General features: G+C 35.7%; 2 protein-coding genes and 1 non-coding gene across 12 annotated transcripts in view; 1 reads left to right on the top strand and 2 right to left on the bottom strand.

The window, feature by feature from the left end:
• Nucleotides 1–21,994, bottom strand: part of LOC105457714 (BRCA1-A complex subunit Abraxas-like) — a gene marked incomplete at its 3' end in the record, with an annotated part of 31,471 nt that overhangs the window by 3,113 nt on the left and 6,364 nt on the right. The window contains exons 3-8 of the mRNA XM_011702549.1: nt 3,394–3,555; nt 3,147–3,237; nt 1,702–2,017; nt 1,256–1,396; nt 833–1,157; nt 163–584 (exon numbers count right to left, since the gene is read on the bottom strand). Of these exons, the coding sequence (XP_011700851.1) occupies nt 163–584; nt 833–1,157; nt 1,256–1,396; nt 1,702–2,017; nt 3,147–3,237; nt 3,394–3,480 (1,382 nt within the window). The remainder of the gene's footprint in view (nt 1–162; nt 585–832; nt 1,158–1,255; nt 1,397–1,701; nt 2,018–3,146; nt 3,238–3,393; nt 3,556–21,994) is intronic.
• Nucleotides 3,752–3,835, bottom strand: Trnal-cag. The gene has a single exon. It is a non-coding gene; the product is annotated as a tRNA-Leu (tRNA).
• On the top strand, nt 5,159–21,847 carry LOC105457675 (hexokinase type 2). 10 transcript variants are annotated; one of them, XM_011702486.1, is made up of 8 exons: nt 7,288–8,116; nt 8,422–8,499; nt 18,260–18,422; nt 18,748–19,103; nt 19,342–19,441; nt 19,712–20,066; nt 20,329–20,599; nt 20,853–21,847. In XM_011702486.1, exons 1-8 carry the CDS (start codon nt 8,084–8,086, stop codon nt 20,928–20,930), a joined length of 1,434 nt encoding a protein of 477 aa, XP_011700788.1. In that variant the 5' UTR covers nt 7,288–8,083; the 3' UTR covers nt 20,931–21,847. The 10 variants fall into 10 exon arrangements, with proteins under 10 accessions (XP_011700789.1, XP_011700787.1, XP_011700786.1 ...); XM_011702490.1 differs by having other exon boundaries at nt 7,289–8,116; nt 8,393–8,499; XM_011702489.1 differs by having other exon boundaries at nt 7,289–8,116; nt 8,346–8,499.

Genomic DNA, 21,994 nt, shown 5'->3' with positions numbered 1-21,994 from the left:
CTCTATTTTTTAAATTTAATTAATAAATAAGTAAAAAATTATTTTTTCTGAATTTTTCTTTGTTTTTCAAAATTAGTTTTTTTTTTTAAGAAATTGATACTTTTTTAACAATCTTCTTGTTTCTTTTCTTCCTATTTATTTTCTTTACCCCTAGCCCCTCACCTGAGAACAGAGGAGCTAAGGGGTACGGCAGCAGGAGAAGGAGGACAATCGGCGTCAGAGAAATCCTGTTCCGGAGTAATACTTCTTTCTTGGGAGGAATGCACCTGGGATGTGCTTGGATTACGACGTTTCTTCATTCCCGACAATTCGGGATTACCTCGAATGCTTCCTCTACCTCTACCCATGCCTGCTTCGCTACCTTCCTGACAGATTGACTCGGTGGTAATTTCCGGAATGAACGAACGCCTGCTATTGACGGAATTTTGCGTTGGTTGTGCGCAAGTATCTTGCTGTTGATTGCTATCTTCCTGCAGATTGCCGCGTCCCGAGCGGCGATTTTTTTCCTGATTTACGACGCTCTTAGCGATGCTGGCGGCTGTATTGCGACTCGGTATCCAGTTATTAGAAATAACTGGCTGGGCCTAGAATAATATTTTGTGTTAAGATTAACATCTATTTTAGAGTTTACAAGTTCACATTTTAAAACTTCTAAAAAATTTACTAAAATATCTAACAATAAAACATTAAAAAATTGTGGAGAAAATTGCGCCTGTATTAAATTTTTGTTGAAAGAGATCGATTTAGAAGTGATTAAATTCGTAAATCGAAAATATATGTGCGATTGGCCTAGGATATTCTATATTTAATTCAAATTTTTAAGATGACATACGCAGGACGGGATGTGTTCCCTATGAAGACGCATGTCATCGCCGATTTTCATCGCCTCGTCTTTCGTCGAGGAATCGATTTTCTCTGAACAGCAATTCTCCCTGTTTGCTTTAGAGGTCCTCTCGTAGCTCTCACCGTTCACCTTCGTTTTCCTGGTTAATCGCTGCGCTGCGATCTTGTCTTTCAGTTCGCGCACTTGCCTCTCCAATTCGGCCACTTCCAGATCGGACTCGCATACTTTCGGGATCAGTGACGTCAGATGCCGTTCGGCGGCCTTTTGGATCACCATAGCGGAATCTAATCCACTTTTCCTCGTCATGTCCAGTCTAAAGAATATCAATATCAAAATATTAGATGAAATTTCAATTTTACATAACTTGAAACAATAATTTAACAGTTGCTACGTTAATAAACGTTTACTCACTTTAAAGATGCTATCAATTCGGTGAAACCATCAGGTAAGCATGCAGACTTTCTAACAGGTGTTGGCTTATAATCTGAGCCGTCGTGTCTAGATGCATCATCACCCAGATTGTTTATTCTCAGAGGAACCGGCTCAAATACCCTAAACGAACAAAATCATAAGCCAAAATATAATATAAAGAAAAAATAAATTTAGGAAAAAAGAAGCTGAGAATCAAGCGCGGTACTTGATGTGCAAAAAATTCAATTTTTAATAGTACTTAAATACAACGTTTCGGCTCTTCAGGTTCGAGCTATCTTCAGTGATACAGAATTCTTTGCGCACCAACTACCGCGCTTGACTCTCATTAGCCTCTTTTTTCCTAAATTTATTTTTTAATTACGAGAGTCCGTTAGTTTCTTGTTTAAATTTAAAGAAACTTTCAATTTTTGATATGTGATACTTACCCTCGCTTATGCCTTAGGAACACATGTCGAAACTTGTGAGTGCCGCGTGTTTCGGAGGTGGAGGCGTTGAGAAGACAGGTGAGAAAGAACTCTTCCATGGAGGCGTTTCCACCGGAGAAATGCGAGGCAAACTGCTTATGCAGTACCTTGTCCCTCATTGTTGGGATCAAGCTACTGGTGTTTCTACGGAAGCGGAACCAACCAATCACCTGCTTGCTCTTGTCACGCACAAAATCCTTCAGTTTCTCCTTGTTAATCCGACCGGTGGAGTCGTGCAAAAGATCGATCAGAGGACACGTCACAATGGTTTCCACGTCTAAAAGTGTTTATAATATTTTTAATAGTAGGATAAATTATAATACTAATAATAACAAAAATAAGAGTAATAATAGTAACAAATGATAGCAACAATATTAATAACAGTTAAAATAATCATAATCAAGGAAGTTGATAAGATTTTATCAATTATCTCATTCCGGTTGTTGGTTTACAATTTTAGATTAGTCTTTTTCCGACAATGTAGATAATAAAAGAGATGGCTAAATTTGACTTCAATTAAGTTATGACACATATGAAAACAATTCATTATCTAAACTCTAATCTTACTATAGATTTTCTAAGGATTTCTCACATTAAAACTACATAACAATATTCATCTATGGATGTTATTATATTTTAATTTATAATCATATATTCCATTTATATTTGTATACAGCAGTTTCTGTTAAACAATTATGTTTCTCTCGTGTAAAAATGTGTGCTAGTCTTTTATTTTAATTTTAACATATGCTAAGCTTGTTTCGGCAAAGTTAAACATTTTTATAACTTCCAAGTTTATGACATAGCTTATGAGAATTTTCGTATCTGAAATAAATTCGTTTAAATCCTTAATTGATCCAAAGATACTACATTATATCACGGTGCATCTTTAAGCCCACATCGGACCACACGTTGAAGATTAGAATTCATCCAATCAGGACGACGTGAAGGGAGATTAAAATAATCTTATTCCTCGAACTCTAATCTCCAATTCGCGATCTTCAATGTATCCAATACAGGATTTATTAATTCGCTGAGAAATTTTGAGTGCCATTAAAAAAAAAAACTAATTGTAAGAAGTTGACAAATTTCTTAACCCTAAAACATGTCGCTTTTTAACACTCCCCCCGTTTCTTCCCTAAAACAGAGGAAGGGAGGAGGATCTTTTTCGAAATCTGGCTTTATGTATGTACACGAAAGCACCGAACATTCTCTCTCATTGACTCTAGCTAGAAATAGCGTTTCAAGCATCTCCAGAGTGTGCTCCTTTTGTCGACACTTTCCGCGGTCGAAAGTAGACTTGTCACCCCCCGTTTGAGATGCACCTTCTGCACCCGATCGCTCTTTTTTTTCCCCTTCATTGTTTACACGCAAAAGACGCGGATTGTCGGGACGACTGTACTCACTGATGTGAAGCTTGACGGTCTCCACTTGATTGTCGGAGTCGGTGTAGGTCTTGACGATGAATTCGAGCGCCTCCCCAAGGAGAAAGCCCATCTGCAAGAACGAGGGAACGTCATCACTCTTGCCGTTGAGCAAGCGTAGAGGTTATACAGTAGAAAGCGAGCCCCGTCTCACGCGGACGGCGTTCCCGCGCGACGACGGGGAGCCGCGTGAATTCACTTGACAAATCGATACGCGATTTCGCTTTACCTGCTCGCCGACGCTGCGCACATTTTCGTAGAACAGCAGCGAAAGCGCCGCGCCCGAAATAGTGACGAGCAAGTCGCCGTCCGCCATGTTGACGACGATCGCCCGCTCGCTCGGCTCGGCCCCGCGCTCTGACGTTGGCCGTGTATTGTATGCGCCGCCAATCTGCAAAGAAGTGCAACGCTGCGTTCGGAAAACTGAGAATATGCGCCTCGTCCGATGTGCCCCCCCATATAATTGAATATAAATACACAAGTCGTCGCTCTTTGCGCGACACGTATATTTATTTAAATATAAATTATCTCCCTAGTTGAACAATTATGGGGTATCTCGTAATTTTTCAGGTAAAAAAAAAAAAAATTGTCAGAAGTGGGATTCGAACCCACGCCCACAGAAGTGGACTGCGACCTGAACGCAGCGCCTTAGACCGCTCGGCCATCCTGACTTCGTGCTGCTGTCGTGCTCGATGCTCAATCAGACTGAGACTCGAACGAATCGCGCGGTAGAACGACTCAAGGTAACGCAACTTAATATGTGATATTCGACGAATGTAATGAGTGGAAAAAAACCGTCTGAGATCTCAAATGGTAAGAGATACCGGTGTCTAAAAACTGCACGAGTAGCCTCAAGGAGATCAATTATATCGACTGCGATTCAAACACAATTGACGATTATGTAAGAATTGATGAAGTCAGATTTTAAGGAAGCTTGAATCCTTGATGAATATCTTGAAGAAACGAGAGCGATGCCTCGAATCGAGCCAAAAATAGATCGATCCTTTAAAAATACCGAACAATCAAATTGCGAATCAAATAGGCTTTTGTTTCAATGAAATCGTATAGCGTCTTCGATGGGCTCTTAAAATTCAAACATAATTATTTGTAAATTGAAAAAATTCAATTCTTCCTAATATTAAAATATGCCTAATATGTGTACATCTCTTAACATTCATTTTGAAATTCAAAAACAGCTCGTTTTGGACCGATTGGCTCTCAAAATTCAAACACTATTTGTGAAAAAATTCAGTTCTTTCTAATATTAAAATATCCCTAATACATGTACATCTCTTAACATTCATTTTGAAATTTAAAAACAGCTCGTTTTAAACCGGTCGCAAAGTCTTTACGAGTAATTCTCGAACTTCGCGAAGCGAAACATAGGAAATCCCTATATTAATAATTCGGAATAACCAATTTAATTTAATATTCATGAGTATGTATATCGAAGGTGTACGTCCGTTCTCCATCTATCTCGACCTTGGATCCACCGGATCTCTGGATGCTCTCTGAAGCGATTTGTTGCATTCTTGAACTAAGACCTTTGTTCCTTTGCCGCGCACTTGAGTTTTGGAATGTATGAATCAGGACGCATCGATCTTCGAACCGGTAACAGAGACTGCGGTCAGATGAAGCGATATACGAGGCGTGTCTATGAATTTATCTGCTATAAATATTTATTAATCTTCTATTAATATTTATTTCGCCACATCGTTTTAGCGTGACATTCCTCGCGTCGCGAAGCAATCGCGAGGAACTCCGAACAACTCAATTAGAGTGGAATAGGCGCGCGAATACCTGCCACGAGATACTCGATCGCGGTCCCACACTCTCTTACACTGGCTCGCCCAAAATACTCCGCGAGGATCGCGCACGCGGTCAAAAAGCGTACCTACAGACCCACACACGCACACACGGAAACGGGAGACACATGTACATACATTCGTAGTTCAAGCTTGGCTATATTTGCAGCCGCGACACATCGGCGCAAATGATGTAAGCCCACAGTGATCGCGAGAGGGTCGTTATTGCTTGCCGCTAATCACGACCTCTCCATCGATATTTATTGTAAATATCTCGTTCTACGTGTCCCCACCGTTTTCTTCTTCGTCCTTTTTTTTTCCCGCGGACAATGACCGAACAAGTCTGGGACTATGTCGGGGAGAAATGGGAGCACATTGACCAATCGGTGAGTCGGTGATTCCTCCCTCCCTTTCACGGCACCCCCTTGACCCTCGTTGCGTAAATTTTTGTGCAAAACTTACTCATTTATCCTTAACATACCCCGTGTAATGGGATCCTCGATTAACCCTCGATGTTCCATGCAACGAAAAAGCACGTGAACTTTGCGTGATGTGGGAGATTAATCTGATGTCTGTCTCATAACGTAAAACGGGATTTATTTCTAAAGCAGTGCCGATTATATCGTAATTTCCGTCGTGCTCTGAAAAGTTAATCTCCGGAAGGGAGATCATCGAAGCCGATTCCCGTTATCTAATTTGCGAAAATCAGATCGCGATCAACGGACATGACATTATACTCAGTTATTATAAATTTCTACCTTCGCATTCTCAAATATATTTTACATAACATTTTTATTTTTATTACTTGCAATATAGGTTGTCGTATAGTGGCAGCACGTTTCATTGTGCGTGTCACAATGAAAAATCGTCGATCGGACGAAGAGGGAAAAATTAATTGTGAAGTAATGCTGAATCAAATCTTTTTTTTTAAATCAATCCACAAATTTTTTTACAGCTATCTATACATAACAAAGAAATATTAGAGCGCTAAATAAGCTAACGCTTCCTATTTTTAAAGATATTTTACTAGCATACAGATACGATAGTTTATGGGATAGTTCAAAGATATGACAGTTTCCAGGAACGTTGAAAGATATGTTTTATTGGACCATTTATCTTAAATATGTGACACTACAGAATTTTTCTCCGTATTTTTCCTCTTGCTGAGAACCAATCTGCTCTACTTCTAATTTTTCTGCTCCTAAATCGTTCAATATTTTCATAAACGTGAGACAATAGAAGCATCTCTCTCGAGAATCTTTCCAATATCCCAATATCCCGAATATTGGACAAAAAAGGTATTTAACAATAAGTTTATTCTTGAGATATTAATGCGAAATTTTGTGAGATGTTTGAATTTCGTGCCAGGAAGTTACAACAAGGTACAACATCTGTTCTGGCGTAGAATAATCCTGCGGGAAGCAAAATGGCGGGACGTTCGAATTTTCCTCCCGAGCACGTTTCGAGGTCAGATACTTAGAGCGTCGAATTTTTTTCAATTAGATATCAGTTAGATTAGATATCATTAGACAGTCTCGTGCGAAATTGCTTACACCTAACATCAAATTCAACGTAATTCATTCGACGTTGTGCTTCTCTTCAGGAGAGATCAATTTCAAGCAGTAAAAACACGTTGCAGAGGACGTTGCTACTTTCTAACAAATCTACTATCAGAACGGTTGCCTATCGGTTTACTATCAGAACGTTTAGAGAAACATGATACGATCCTCCCGTCTCATCTTTCCCTTTGGGTGAATTCCCTTGAAGTGTCATTTCTTCTTCGCTCAAATGCGACGTTACATTTCGTTTTCATTCCGATCAGAAACTCTTGAAATCTTAACGATGAGGGTGATTTCGACTGACATCGGCCACACATTGATTTTCGATTCTCATGCGCGTTATATTTCGAAAGCCGAACACCTTCAGATGGCGCTAATAACGCGCCGGATAAAATTATTTCGCCCAAGTGTTTGTTCAGGGTCAGATGTCTCTTGACAGTGTCCTCGGCCAGTCAATAATCGCGCAGCAGTCGTTCGCAAGGACCAGTCACGGAATTGCCGTTTCCCTAGGAAAGTGTGAGAGCGTGGTCAGGGACAGGGTCAAGGTCAAGGGCAAGGTCAAGGTCAAGGTGAGCTAACGAGATGAAGACGAAGAACAGATCGTTGTTCAGCAGGATATGCAAGTGTTACAGCAAGAAGGAAATGTCAGATATACGGAGATACGAGAGCAGTCGTCGAAATTCCGGAACGTTTTCAGAATATTATCGGGATCCGGAGTCATGTCTAATTCCGACTGACGAGGTAATTTGCACGTTTTTTTGGTATAGGATTTCACATGAGGAAAACGCATCACCAAGTATCGAGTGTCATTATTCCAGCGATTCTTTGATACTTTTTCATTTCCTTCGCACAATTACTTATTTCGTATTAGTGTGAATTTAATTGTCAAAGCAATTAAAAGAGAAGAATTGCATTGTTAGTTTGTTAGAAGTGCATTTTGATACCTCTTATTAGTCGTAATTAGATTTCCTGTATTTAATTGTGTATTTGAAATTTTTCCTAGTGAAGACTTCATTTAATTTTTAATTTAAAAAATAGTTCTTATCGATATTTTTGTTCTAATTTCATTAAGGTATCTCCAGAAAAAATCCGTCTACAGCATTATTATTTCAGTAATTATATATCTAATTTTTGTTATGTTTACATATAATAAAGTGTTGATTTTTGAAAAGAAAATGTTAATTTGAAATATTCTCTTTAAGAAAAGATTTATTCATAAATCTAAATATCTTAACTCACATGCCTGTCTTTTTAAAAATATTTTAAACAAAATTATTGAACTTTTTTTTTAAGATAAATATCTTAAGAAAAATTTAGTGAAAATAGATAAAATACGAATTATGAAAAATAAAAATTATAAAGAAGTTTAAAGAATTACAACTTCTCTTTTTGTCTTGATTATCGATTTTCGAGAGTAGCATGTTTAATTAAATAACCGTATATTCTCAGCGCTGCAGCGCACGTCTTTAACGTCATTGTCCATATGTCATAGAATATTTCGTTTCTGACCTTTCTCAGAAATTACTCTGAAAAAACATATTTATTTCACACAAACATGGAACAGGGATATGTACCCGGAGCAAATTTGGTAAATTTCATATGATCACTAATGAACAAACATAATCATGTCAGGTTATGAAGGCGGCGATCATACATATTGACTAAATTAAAAACGTGCGATATATTACATAAAATAAAAACATGTTTTGAAAACAAATTAAAATTTTATGACACATTGAAAAAAACATGTAATTTAAATTATAATCGGAAATAATTTAAAATTTCATAATTGCAAATAATTAGAAATTTCTTATCAGAGATTGATATCTTATCATTCGCTTACGTAAGAAATTATACCAACCAGCTAGCACAATCTTGGCACAATGATTCTAGCCAGTTACGGTGCTTATTCGAAGACCATGTTGCAAGAGCAACGAAGCGGAAATGTGCACCCCGGAAGTGTCTAAACAGGCAATTCTATCTTTTTATATTATACTAAATTAGTTTTTGTGTCGATATGGCAATTGAATTAATTATTAATAGAAGATTAGAATTAGAAAATATAAAATTAAAGGAAAATATTGAAAGAGAGGAAGAGAGAGCGAGAGTGTAATAAAAACATTAGAATAGATATTAATATGATCTTTCTATGAAATATACTTTTTTAGTTTCCTAAATGCAACTTTTTAAATTAAATTTATAGAAATGTAACAAGTTAGAAAATTCATATTACATATAAGATTATACTATATTTTTACACTGTGACAAAAACTGCTCGTTTCCTCTTAATAACTTTTTTCTTTAAACAGAATCACATATTAATGTGAAAAAAATAGATATTAAAATATTTTTTCATTTTGATAACATAAGACTTTATTTGATTATTTTAATTTGACTCAATTTTTATTTCCTCGGAGAATACCTGAATTATCGCTTGATATGAGTTTCAATGTGAGACCCAGGGATGGGATGGGAATGGAATTCAACACTTAAAAATGATATACTGAATCCATTCTTGATATCGTTCCCATGTATTATGTTATACTTTGTAAGGAACATTTCAAACTGCAACGATCCAATGCCGGTTTAAAACCCTAATTAAGATATCTATATATTCGTATTTTCCAAGAAACACGATATATGACAGTGACTCATTATGAAAATATTTGTGCTGTTAGCGTGAAAGAGGAACTGTGCGACGAGTAAGCTATTTTTCGTTTCATCCTGTTTTTGTCACTGCGTTTCAATAAATGAATACCACTGGGATTAGCAAGTACGACATATTTTGGTACTGTTTACGTGATATATATTGCAGCGCGTAATTTTCAATCGAAAAATGCTATCGACGAATAGTTTATACGCCGTTAAGTAATAATAGCGCGTTTGACGTATTCGCGTGACGTCATCGACGTTGAATATTAATAACGCGTTACGAATGTTATCTCATTCCGTTTGTCAAAGAGGTTCTTGGCGCTTTTAAAAAAAGTTCTCGGTTTGTCGCATTGTAACACCACTGCATGATTTTCTCTCCACGTTTCAGAAAGAGCTTTAAATTTTCGGAAATATTTTAAAGATTCAGGAATTTTATATTCTTAAATAAATATCTCCGTTTTTCTCTTTTTGCATAAACCGTATAACGCAGCACCTTTTATTTCTAATTTTTTTAATATTTTAATTTATTTAAAAATCTTGAATTATTTATCAAAAATTAAATCATTAATACAATCCTTGGATTATTCAGCAGCAAATGTATCCCTTAAGAAATGACATTTTTTTATTAATCAAATAATTTTTTACATTGAATTTTCTCACATTGTTTCTGTTTTTCCTTCATTTTGTTTATTCTTTCTTTTTTTTCCTTGAATATAGATAATCTCTTTGGAGGGTCGTTCCTTCTATCTTCTTTTTTCTCATTTTTTCCAGTTGTCTATCGTTGAAGATAAGTCCCCTTTTCAAATCGGAATAATCCAAAGATCAAATTTTAAGCATCCTATTTTATCGATGAAGGGACCATTGTAAACTAAGAAACTTATATATTTTTCAATTTTGTTTTGTCTGATTAAAAGTCATCAAGATCTCTCATGACATGTATGCGGTTCGCCAGTTTTCCTGCGCGCGCTTCCTGTTCACAAACGTAAAAAGAAAAAAAAAATTGGAGCGTAAAAAATTAAATTATTCACGCGTACGTAGCTAAACCGAAACGTTTCAGTTCGAACGCTGTTATTAACTGCATCGAACATTGGTCACCGTATGTCACGTAGGTATTATATTGCTGTGCATAGTACACAGAAGTAATGACTGTAACAACACCGTGCATTCGCTATTACGTAACATCGTGACGATCCTGTTTCATGCGACGTTCGAAGCGTTCGTTGAATTCTATCTGCCTCCACTTACTTCGATTATATACCATTGTAAATCGTATTCTTGTCGCATTAGGCACGGCGCGCTCAACTGCAAGGCTGAGTAACTCGAAGCTGTTATCTAAAGTATTAGGTCGTTGCATATAAGATGTGGGATTTCAAAAGTTTTACGATACACTCACGCAAATGTCTCGCGATAACCAGGTATTGCGTGCTACAGATATGATTCTTTTGCAAAATAAATCCTTTGTTTTATTTTTTCACAAAAAATCTTCGCGAGAAAAGCGAGAGTTAAAATCTTCAAGTTATAATTTCGCGGAAAAAGTCAGGGAATTAGTATAATATTTTTTTATGCTTTTAAAGTGGGATACGACTTACATACGTGAGAAAAATTTTTTTTTAAATGCCGAAAGAATCTTAAATCAAAATAGATCAAATTTTTGAAATTTCTCGATTTTAAAGGCGCGCACGTGTTCAAAATCACGCACGCGAGCTCAAAGTGCGTACGTGAATGTTCGAACGTACGCGTTTTTCTCTAGCGAAGGTAGAGAGAAAGATGGAAAAGGAGAGAGAGTTTCTTAAAATATATGCCAGAACTACTGGATATTCTTTCAACACGTTTCCTACCATGTATATAGCCGGCGGCACAGCGAACGTTAACCGTAGTTTCTTCGTTCAATTTAGAGACAATATTTTCGTGACAAAAGTCACAGATGGTATCCATTCAATGCCTTTCTATATTGCAGAAACGAACTCATTGTGTCGCGCCGTCAGAGAATGTATCGTTATACGATAACCCTAACGAAATATCGGAGCCTAAAGGCAATCTTATCTAAAGACGCGGACTTTAATCGTCGTCGATAAATTAATGCAGAAAGGAAAATAAGAAATTTTTAAGCGCTAAGTTCCGTGATTGACGCCAACGACGTTTCAGCTTTTATCTAGACACGGAAAATCCGTCAAGATACACAAATCCGCCGGATGAACGATACAATCGGGAATTGTTGTTTAGTTTACTGCGCACAGTCATCGATAAGACGGATTATCAATTACAGCTCTGACAGGGTTATCAAACATCAGAGACGCCATAAGTTCATTGAAAAAAAAAACCGGCCGTCTCGTTCGGTATCTGTGGACAAAACCGGATTTTTTCGGACAAGAATCGCTCTCTCCAATCTTTCTCGCTAAAATAAAAGATTTAATTTATGAGTATTATAATACATAATTGGCAAAAAAGAAATAAAATATATAAAATTTGTTTTTCTGGGACAGAATTCGTGTATATATATAGACCTCGAGTGGTGCAAACCTGCGTCATTACAGCGCGACATGGAAAATATTATTTACTTTCTACCTGGATGCTTTCGTTCTGAACTAATGATTCGTTGGTTTTCTCGCAAGCATAATGCAAATATACACAACGTACCGTGCTCGCAATACAGAGCGTTATTCCTGTTAGAAAGGAAATTGTCATGAAAAAGATATCGGGAGATATAACTCAGGATAGATAAGGAAAGTATAACTGTCAGAGCTGAATGATTTACCAAACAATAACATACCGAGAAAGTTTAGTTCCTGTTCATTATAAAAAAAAGAGATTTTCACAAAAATTTATGAAACGTAGAGAACAAATATTAAAAAGAAATATTTTTCTTAAGAATTTTCTTAAGAAATATTTTTTATTAAGAATTAATTAATAAATAAAAGTTACATAAAAGTGATTAAGTTTACATAGAAATGGTCATTCGATTCTAGTTTTCCTTCCTACGAATAGTCTCATATTTATTACATTTATATGCAAAAGAAAATATTGCACTTTTATTATGTTTATTCTTCGTTTAATGCCTCTCCATAATTAAGTATACGATAACTATGTCAGAACTAAATTACATCAATAACCGGCAACTGAGCTTATCTTATCGATCGTGGCTTATCAATCCGTCATGGCTTATGTTTATTAACAACTCAGGGAAACACTAATAAAGCTCAATGTCTTAGTACGAAGTAATCTATTTCGCAGAATCACAGATAACGTAACGCATACGCTAAACTGCAGCATGTTGTAGATTTCTAATGACTGAATCACACGACGCTTGGTATGATGGCCAAAATTTAAAAGATTCTGAATTAAAAAAGCAGCTGAATGTGATATTTGTCATATTAATCGTAGTAATTTTATCATTTATTACCTAATATATGTTTACATTACGCGTATAATTTCTTACGCCGTTAAATATACGGACTAAAGGAGGAAAGATCAACGCAAATACAGAAAAAGAGAATCGTTAAGTTGACAAGAAATAACGCATACTGAAGAAAAAAAGAAATGACTTCTCTAAAAAAAGAAATTCATTCAGAATAAAATGGGTGAAAAAGGACAAGAGATTGCGTAGTAGCACGTAGCAGTATATTTTCGTCTCGTTAAGGAGAGACTTGGTGACGTCAGCGAGGGATTGAACGGGCGAGCCCCCGGGGTCGACCAATCGCGACCCGACTTTCGCTCCCACATGTTCAAATTCGCTGGAACATTGCGTCACCCTTTAAAAGTTCCATCTGGAGCAACGAATTTCATCATGATGATGCAATTAATTCTCCAGGAGAATTTCTCCGTTAATTAATTAATTACGATCAATATGTAGCTCTGCCATCTGATGGTACTAACTCGACTCATCCAATTTTTTTCACTCATACTATACAAGAATATAAATTAATCCAAACAGAATTTTACATAATTACCGTTGTAAAATTGCTATAATAAATTTTAGAGTGATTTGTATAGAGAAATAATGTTCAATTTTATTAATTTTTCTTCTAGCTGAACTAGATATTAAATCGTTTCCGCTAACTATAACATTTCATCGCGACCGACACATTCAATGATAAACTTATAGTTAATGTATAATGTTCAAACTCGTCAAAGTCATTTTCCACGGGAGAGATCTTATTGAGGCTTATAGCTCTAGGCGACTCGAAGAAATAGAAATATTGACATATGACGTACTTCGTATTTAAATAACCAATCAAAATATTGTTGAGTATATTAATTGGTCAATCAATTTAGCATGATAACTGCGGGAAATACCAGTCTTAGGAAATCTTTGATCCATTTGCCCTTGAGGACGAGCCTCCACCTTAACAGCGAATGCATGCGAGGGGAAAGTCACCCCTCTTTCTCCGCTGCCATTGCCACCCCCCACGCACACTTCCACCACTAACCGATTTGCCGCAGTGCCGACTCATTAGATTAGAAATTGGGCGATTTCCATTTCTGCGCGATATTTACCAAAAATCTTTTCATATGATTAAAATATAAATAAAAGAAATAATTTTGAATATATTATAATTTAATAAAATGTTAAGTTTTTCATTATTAAATTTTTTTATTTAATTTAATAAAAATAAATTATTTTAGTTTTACTTAAACTCAAATTTATTTAAGTTAAACCTTTATGCGTTAAATCCATACAACATATAATTATCTTCAGAAATTTTCAGAAATTCGTTTTCAGGACGTCTTTCAGATAAAGTGTGTTGTTTAGAAAGAGAATTATTTATTCAATTAAGTCAATTTAAAAAGTAACATTATCTCGATTTTAATAAAATGTTCGTATATAAACAGCTTTCTCCAATAAAATTTTAACTTCAAAAATATTTATTATGTGTACAAAAAATTCCGGTGTTCAACGAATGGAAGCACATGTAGATGTTTAAACACTTGGTCACATCATTAATCATATTAATCACACAAACTGTCATTCGTGTTTATAATATTTGTACAATCTGCCATTAAGTATTTAAAAAAGCAATGCAATGAAATAAAATGCAGTAATGTCTGAAGGTTACCGAAATTGAAAAGAAACAAGATATGATAAAATAAAAATCAAAGGTAATCAACTAGTAAGAATTCTATGCGCTTACACTTTGAGTGATATATTAAATCTTTCGAAATTCAATTTTTTTACACATAATGATCCAATATATAATAATAAAATATTGAATATTCCATTAAAGTTCATTGCAAAAAAAGAAATTATTTGAAGTAGCTGATAAAATCACGGGTGAATCGAGGAAACGGGTTCATCACTGGTATCACTGCCTCCTCCATGGCCTCCTTTTACCCCACTATGAACGCAAGTTCCATTCCCTCTACTAGAATCGCGCTTGTGGGGAACGGACGAACAGGCGCCGTCGTTCCAGCCAGTCGCGATACAAAGTTCAAAGAGACAGCTTGTAACTCGTATATTTATCAGGAAATTCCACTTCCTAGTTGAGCTAAGGCTAGCCTCTCTCGACGTCATCGACGACGTGGTCGAACACGTAGGGAAAAAAAAATCGCCGCGCGTTCGATTTACGTTTTTCCTCCTGTCGCTGGTCGTTCAAGTCAGCAACCACGAAGCTGCTCGAGGGCTGCACTAACGAGTGCGAGGTTGGGAGGGCCATGAAGACATCCACGTTATCGTGCAGTGACTTGATCAAGGAGGAGGTGAGCGAGTGGTCGAACAGTGAATGATTAGAAGGAGCTTAAAGGGCAAAATGTGTATCCGTTTCTCTGTGTATGTCTGTGTGTGTCTGACATCATGTACACTTTGGAGTAGAAGACGTTTGAGGTAAATTAGGATCAAGGTCGGTTAAGAAAAAATGAATATGAAAAAATTTTGATGAGTTTCATGATCGCAGTTGTTCCATCATTACAAATAATTAACGTAATATCTATTTTTTATTTGGTGTTCTTATAATTTCCATAAAGTTTAAACCAGATTGGTAATTAGAATTTTGTCATGTATTTCTTCGAGTTGCCTGCATTTGGGATGTATTGAGAGAAGATTAGGGTTGTCGAGGACAGGCTTGAAGGATTGACTATAAAATTGGAGCCAAGGTTAGAGAGCAAGGTCAGAAAGAACATTAAAAGGTGAGAAAAAGGAAAAAAAAGGAAAAGCGATGTTTATAGTTATGAAAAGTTCAAAATAATTTCTTGATTTGTCTATGCATCAAAATAGTAACAAGAAGCTCAAAAGACAAGATTAGAGGAATGGGTCATTGACCTAAATAATATAAGATGCAAAAAGTTAAACAATCTTGAGGGAAAAATTAAAGAAAATATAAGATACAGTAATGAGAATAAATAATACAATAATTCTCGATTTTGTTAAAAAATTAATATAATGTGTGGTAGCAAAATATTAGAAGTATTCAAATATTAAGTAAGAGAAATATTCGAAAGATCAGCGGTCGAAAATCTGGAAAAAATTGAATGGAAGAAATCTTTGTATGATCAATGATAAGTCGACTTTTTTAAATTCTGATTGCGCGGTTTATAAAGTGTTAGAAGCGATATTGGAAATATCAAAACGAGATAAGCGAATAGATTAAATATATTACAAACATATATAGATTTAAAAAAAAGAAAATATAAAGAATTAAAGCTAGATAGCAAAATAAAATTAATTCTAGACAAATTCAAACGATAATAAAAAATCGAACGATGATAGTGATAATGTGATTCTATAATTTTATTGTTAAAAGAGTGAGGTAATTATAAATTACTGTGTGAATAATGTCAATTGAACGACGCGATATTAAAAGAATGTAATTCACTTAAAAATTTTCCATTTTTCTAAATTTCTAATGAAATTATTGTACTTTATAATCTTCTATAAAAACAGAAATGAGTAAAAAAATAAAAATTAATTAAAAATTAAATTTTAAGAAAACGAAAGTTTATTAGCCGACTGTTACAATCATGCGCGCGAAGGGATGCTGCGTGATAGAATTGATCTCATGCAAGAAACGTACGTACGTCTCTCCTAAAGGTCGACAATGTCAACAGCGTAATAACGGAATCATTTAATCATATTCGCTGAGAATCGTTTCGAATGTTATACTGTAACGTTTGTGAGTAATAAGGAAATAGACAGATGATTTAGTGCTGCTGCCTACTACTGTTGTGGCAATAAAACGCAATAAGAGTTCTATTAATAGAAAGAATGAAGAAGATAATTTGATATTACACACAAATTATCTGACAAATGATCTAATTAAGATAAATATATAATTGTATATTAAATGAGAAAGTAATGCGTATAAAAGTAAAAATTAATTGACATACTGGTTGCTTTTACTTTTATTGGCACAACACGCGGTCCATTGCTGTTTATTTCCAAGGAAAAACTACAAGTAAAAAAATTACATAATGCGTATGTTATAAAGTGGAAAATAAGTGCTAGAATCAGGCTAGATAGGTTAGGGGATAAGGATGGAATGCAGTTAAGGGTTAATGTATAGCTGCGTGATAGTTAGTGGTGTCTGACGAGCTCGCAATCACATGGCAAGGCAGTTTCACAATACGCGGGTTCATTTGTTTTCTTCGTTTTCCGCGAGCAGCTTTGAAAGTAGTTGAATCATGCAATTAACTATGTAAACGACATTAACGTAAATGTGAATATAAATACCTATTATCGAGAGAAACCTCTGACCGTTGAGCGCAGGTGCATCGGACACCAATAAAATACGCGGTTGTATTTTATTCTTTAAAATGTCTAGAATGGTAAATATTTAATTTTAAGCAAATTATAATCAAATTATAACCAAATTTGATGGATGGATAATATGTAAGTTGTCTAATACATATGTTTCTTATTAATTTATAAATATATAAATTAATATGTATTTATAAATCAATAAAATATGTTAGATTTACTTATATATTATCTATTTATTATAAAATATATAAATATTTTTGTACATATTTATCACAAATTATCAAACACTATCATTAGTTTTACAACTGCAATTATAGATTCCATTTTTGTTCAAAATTTATGATACAAGTATCGTCTAATGAGCTTGATGAATAGATAAATTCGAAGATAAATTGATTAATGATAAAAGGGCACTATGAATCCAAATTTCCGATACGTTCTGTCACGTGCGTTATAACCCACGTACTTTTACATGCGGTGCCGTGGCATTGCATATTCTACTGTTATTCATTCATGATGGATTCTATTGGTCGGCGGGCGGGTGTGTCAATGACGTCACAAATCGATATTTCATTACGCTCTCGGTGGGAGAAAGAAACGTATCAAATTGGCGGGAAATATGATAGCATTCAAAACGTTTCGAGTATCCTTTTACCATTCAATTAAGTATTTTCAATTTTTACTAGATATCAGATACGTTGAATTATAATTAAATCGATATTATCAAATCGTAGCATCTGTTACTTTTCATCTTCATCTTCCTATTTATTTTTTTTAATGTATTCTTCAGAGCATATGCTTAAATGCATCCTTTCGTGTTTCCAGAATCTATTGACTATTATTATTACCTATTACATCAAAACTGTCTACTCAAGATCATCTTTTTTTACTTTTCTTTTTATCGCTTCAAGTGTTAAGACTTGGAATTTTTGAAAAACTTGGAATTTATATAAAGAAATGCCAAATTATTGGAAAAAATCTGAACGTATAGAAACGTAGAAAATGTTTCCTACTCAAAAATTGAAGAATCGTCATTTATCCTATGAAGGATTAATGCGCAGTTTAATATAATCGAAGAGAAGGAAGAGTCGACTTGAAATTTCGCCTAGAATTCATATAGGAACCACAATTCGGGTGGGTTGAACATCTCGCTGGTATTTTGATATCGAGGTCAGGAATCAATAGGGAAAGGATCGATCGTCTCTCTCGCGTCCGAAATCTTGGTGTTATATGCGCATCAGTAAGAGCGAGAATGTTATGCAATGCCCACGTTCAGCGGCCGCGTTGCGCGGCGCGCGTGGTGCCTAAGGACGATTCAAGGTTACCCAATAACACTGCCACGCGGATCGATAACGAGTCTCTCTCATCGTTTCGTTTCTCTGCCCGCAGATACGAGATGCCTGCAAAAATCTCGTCCTATCCGACGACCAGCTGCAATTGGTCATGCAAAAATTTACCGAAGAGGTCAACAAGGGTCTGTCGCGAGAAACTCACGACGATGCGATCGTCAAGTGCTTCACCACTTACGTGCAAGATCTGCCAAACGGCACCGGTAAATGAGAAAGATCGTGGCAACGGCCACAATATAAATAATACACTTTAATATAATCTTTACAGAGTCGCGAGAAAAATTGAATTCGAAGTAAAATATATGGAATTACAAAAAATATACAAAGATAAATTTAAAAGTCATTTAGTCTGATTGAGATAATTGGAAAATAGAAAAACTGTCGAAAAAACTAGCTACATTAAATATCGATAAAAATAAAATCAAAATTATTTAGATCTTGAAAGAACGTACAATTAATTCGGGACATAGAAAAAATTTTTTCATTGACAGTTGTGCCAAATTAACGGTTGCCAATCTTTCTTTTTAGAGAAAGGTTACTTCCTGGCGCTGGATCTGGGCGGTACAAATTTTCGAGTGTTGCTGATCACATTGGACGGTCAGAATTTTGATATGAAAAGCAAGATCTACGCGATACCCCAGAACCTGATGCTGGGAACCGGCACCCAGCTGTTCGATCACATCGCCCAGTGTTTGGCGCTGTTCGTAAAGGACCTGAACTTGCAGCATGAGGAACTGCCGTTAGGCTTCACGTTCAGCTTCCCTCTGAAACAATACGGATTGACGGAGGGCCGTCTAGTGAGGTGGACCAAGGGCTTCAATTGTAGCGGCGTGATCGGCGAGGATGTCGTTGCCCTTCTCGAGGACGCAATTAGCAGAAGAAAAGTAAGTCTGAGATTATCATGAGCAAGTACGGCATATATAAATGCGATATTAGAACAATCTGATATTAGAATAATCAGATATATACATATGTCGAGTTAAATTATTTTTCAACTTAATCCTTTTGTTATTTTATCAATCATAAGAGATGTTTGAAAGTATTAATCTTCATGCTATGCAAAGATGTATTAAATATTAAAAGAGAAAAAAAAACGAGTCTAATATTTTCAATCTCCCACAGGATGTCAAAATTGAAGTATGCGCGATCCTAAATGACACCACCGGCACTCTAATGTCATGTGCTTGGAAGAATCAAAATTGTCGAATCGGTTTAATCGTCGGTACGTACATTAATTTTTCAACTAATTGTAAGAAGAGTTTTGTATAATACATTATTTACATAGCAATATAAATATCAATTAATTTAAGTATAATTTGTATTCGAAATAAGTTTGCATTAAGCTTAAATGGTAGATCATGTAATAAAGTAATAACATTGATGAATAAAATTATGTTCTCAATAGATATAAATTTTATTATATAGTTTTATCCTCAAATAAATTTATTTATATCTCTGTAAGTTTGAAATACATTAAATATTGCAATTACAGGTACTGGAACCAACGCCTGCTACGTCGAGAAAACAAAGAACGCACAGTGCGCGATTCCAGGCAACTATTCCGCGCACAAGCCCGAAATGATCATCAACACGGAATGGGGCGCATTTGGCGAGATGGGCGTGCTAGATTTTGTGTTAACTGAATTCGATCGTGCCATGGATGAAAATTCTCTCAATCCTAACAAGCAGCTGTTCGAGAAAATGATCTCGGGAATGTACATGGGTGAACTGACGAGGCTAGTCCTCGAGAAGCTGGTGAACATGGGCCTTCTCTTCGGCGGCAAATGGCCCACCGATCTCAGAAAACGCGGCAAGTTCTTCACGAAATACGTCTCCGAGATCGAAAGGTAGGTATCAAACAAAATTGATCTTAATTGCGTGCAGTTAAAAATTTCTCCAGATTCGTCGTAAAAGTTGGATTACATGAATTCGCAATCTTTAATCGTCTTTGATCGTCTTTTTATCTAACAAAATTAATCACTGAAAACATTACATCGATGATTAAGGACGATAAAACATCGACCAAAATTATTTCACCCCATGAAATTAACTAAGGATTAAGCTATGGAAAATTCAGGAGTTAATTGAAAATATATCTGCGTGTTTCAGTGATCCTAAGGGTAGGTACATGAATTGCCGGGAAGTACTAGCTGAGCTAGGGCTGCGGAGTGTGAGCGATCAGGATTGCGAGAATGTGAGATATGTGTGCTCGGTGGTGTCGAGGAGAGCGGCGCATCTGGTGAGCGCGGGAATAGCGGCGTTACTGAACAAAATGGGCCAGAACAATGTCACGGTGGGCATCGACGGGTCGGTGTACCGATTCCACCCGCACTTCCACGATCTTATGACGGCGAAGATCAGCGAACTCCAAAAATACAAGGTGAGACTGACTGAAAGTGAAGAACATTACGAACTAGGGCTCTTGGTCTTACACGCTCGCGTTTCAAAGTGTAAGATTGGAGTAAAATTGAAACGTAAGCTTTTTGTTTAGAAACAAATCAAGAGTGCAATGAATGGAAATTACATTTATTTAAAAAAACAAATTCTTTCGGATGAGTGAAAAAAAACCGCTATGTATTATAACGAACAAAATAAAGTTTTTCCCAGTAATTTAATCAATTTCTTTGTTGCAGTTCAATTTGATGCTCTCGGACGACGGTAGCGGTCGCGGCGCCGCCCTGGTTGCCGCGGTAGCGTCGCAGAGGCGGTGAAGACGCGGTTGTCGGTAGCGAGTTAGCTGCAATTCAATTATATGTAATATAAAATCGAGCGAGACGGTATGAGAGAGCTGATCAGAGTGAATGATGAACGAGTGAAAACGATCGAGTATGGGAAAGAAATTTTGGATCTTTTTTCCTTTCGTTCGTTTCAGCTGCACTCAATCTTCTTCCTTCTTTTAAAAATATTTTAGATCTTTTTTTTTTTAAGAATATTTTAGATCATTTTTGTAAGGTTTCTTCAAAGATTAGATAGTTTGTTAGGAAAAGAGTCGTAGAGTGTATTCAAGTGTATTCAAGTATCGAAAACGAGATTGTGAGTTTGTTTTTGATTAAAAAAAAAAGAAAAAAAAGATTTTAAAGCAACATTGGCATACGTATTATTTTGCCTTATTTTGAAGATTATAAGAAGGTGTAAGAGAGTGCAGTTTAAAAGAAATGAAACGGAATCCAAAAAAATTGCGCAATGAATACTTCAATCTTGTATATAGAGCACAAAAACAATAACTTAGTCGATTAGAAGACGGTGAACTACTTAGTTAATGTTATTGCCAGAAAACCAAGGATGTAGACGTCCTTCCTGCGGCGATCCAGTACGACGATCGCTAATTAGCGTGATTCGTTAATGATTCGCATATCCACTCGTTAGCGTAAACGGTTAATCATCTCGCGATTCTGCGAGGAAAAATTAGTGAGAAAGCGTTAAATAGATTTGAGTAAAATAAAAATAAAAAAATTGCCGAACATAGTAAACCGGCAACAAGAAATATCGAGTGGCCGTGTCAATTGTTGATTGTTAATAAAAATATTGATGAGTGTAAACAAATTAAATCGAGGATAAATAGATCATAGCGATTGTCAGAAGCAAGAATCGATTCGAGAATAAACAAAGTTTTTCATCGATATTCAAATATAGTTTTTTTAGTTAATCCTTTCATTTTATTATATATGTATATGTCTCCAAATCATTAAATATCATTTTTGCTTTAAATTTTCCAATTTAAAAACAATTTTTTCTCAAGGAAAATATTAAGCTGCCTTTCTAGTCATTGATTAAA

Source organism: Wasmannia auropunctata, unplaced genomic scaffold, assembly GCF_000956235.1.
Source record: "Wasmannia auropunctata unplaced genomic scaffold, wasmannia.A_1.0 LD335163.1, whole genome shotgun sequence".
In the NCBI taxonomy this organism is placed as follows: domain Eukaryota; kingdom Metazoa; phylum Arthropoda; class Insecta; order Hymenoptera; family Formicidae; genus Wasmannia; species Wasmannia auropunctata.
Note: the sequence above shows the minus strand (reverse complement) of the source record. Positions and strands in the feature narration are given on the sequence as shown.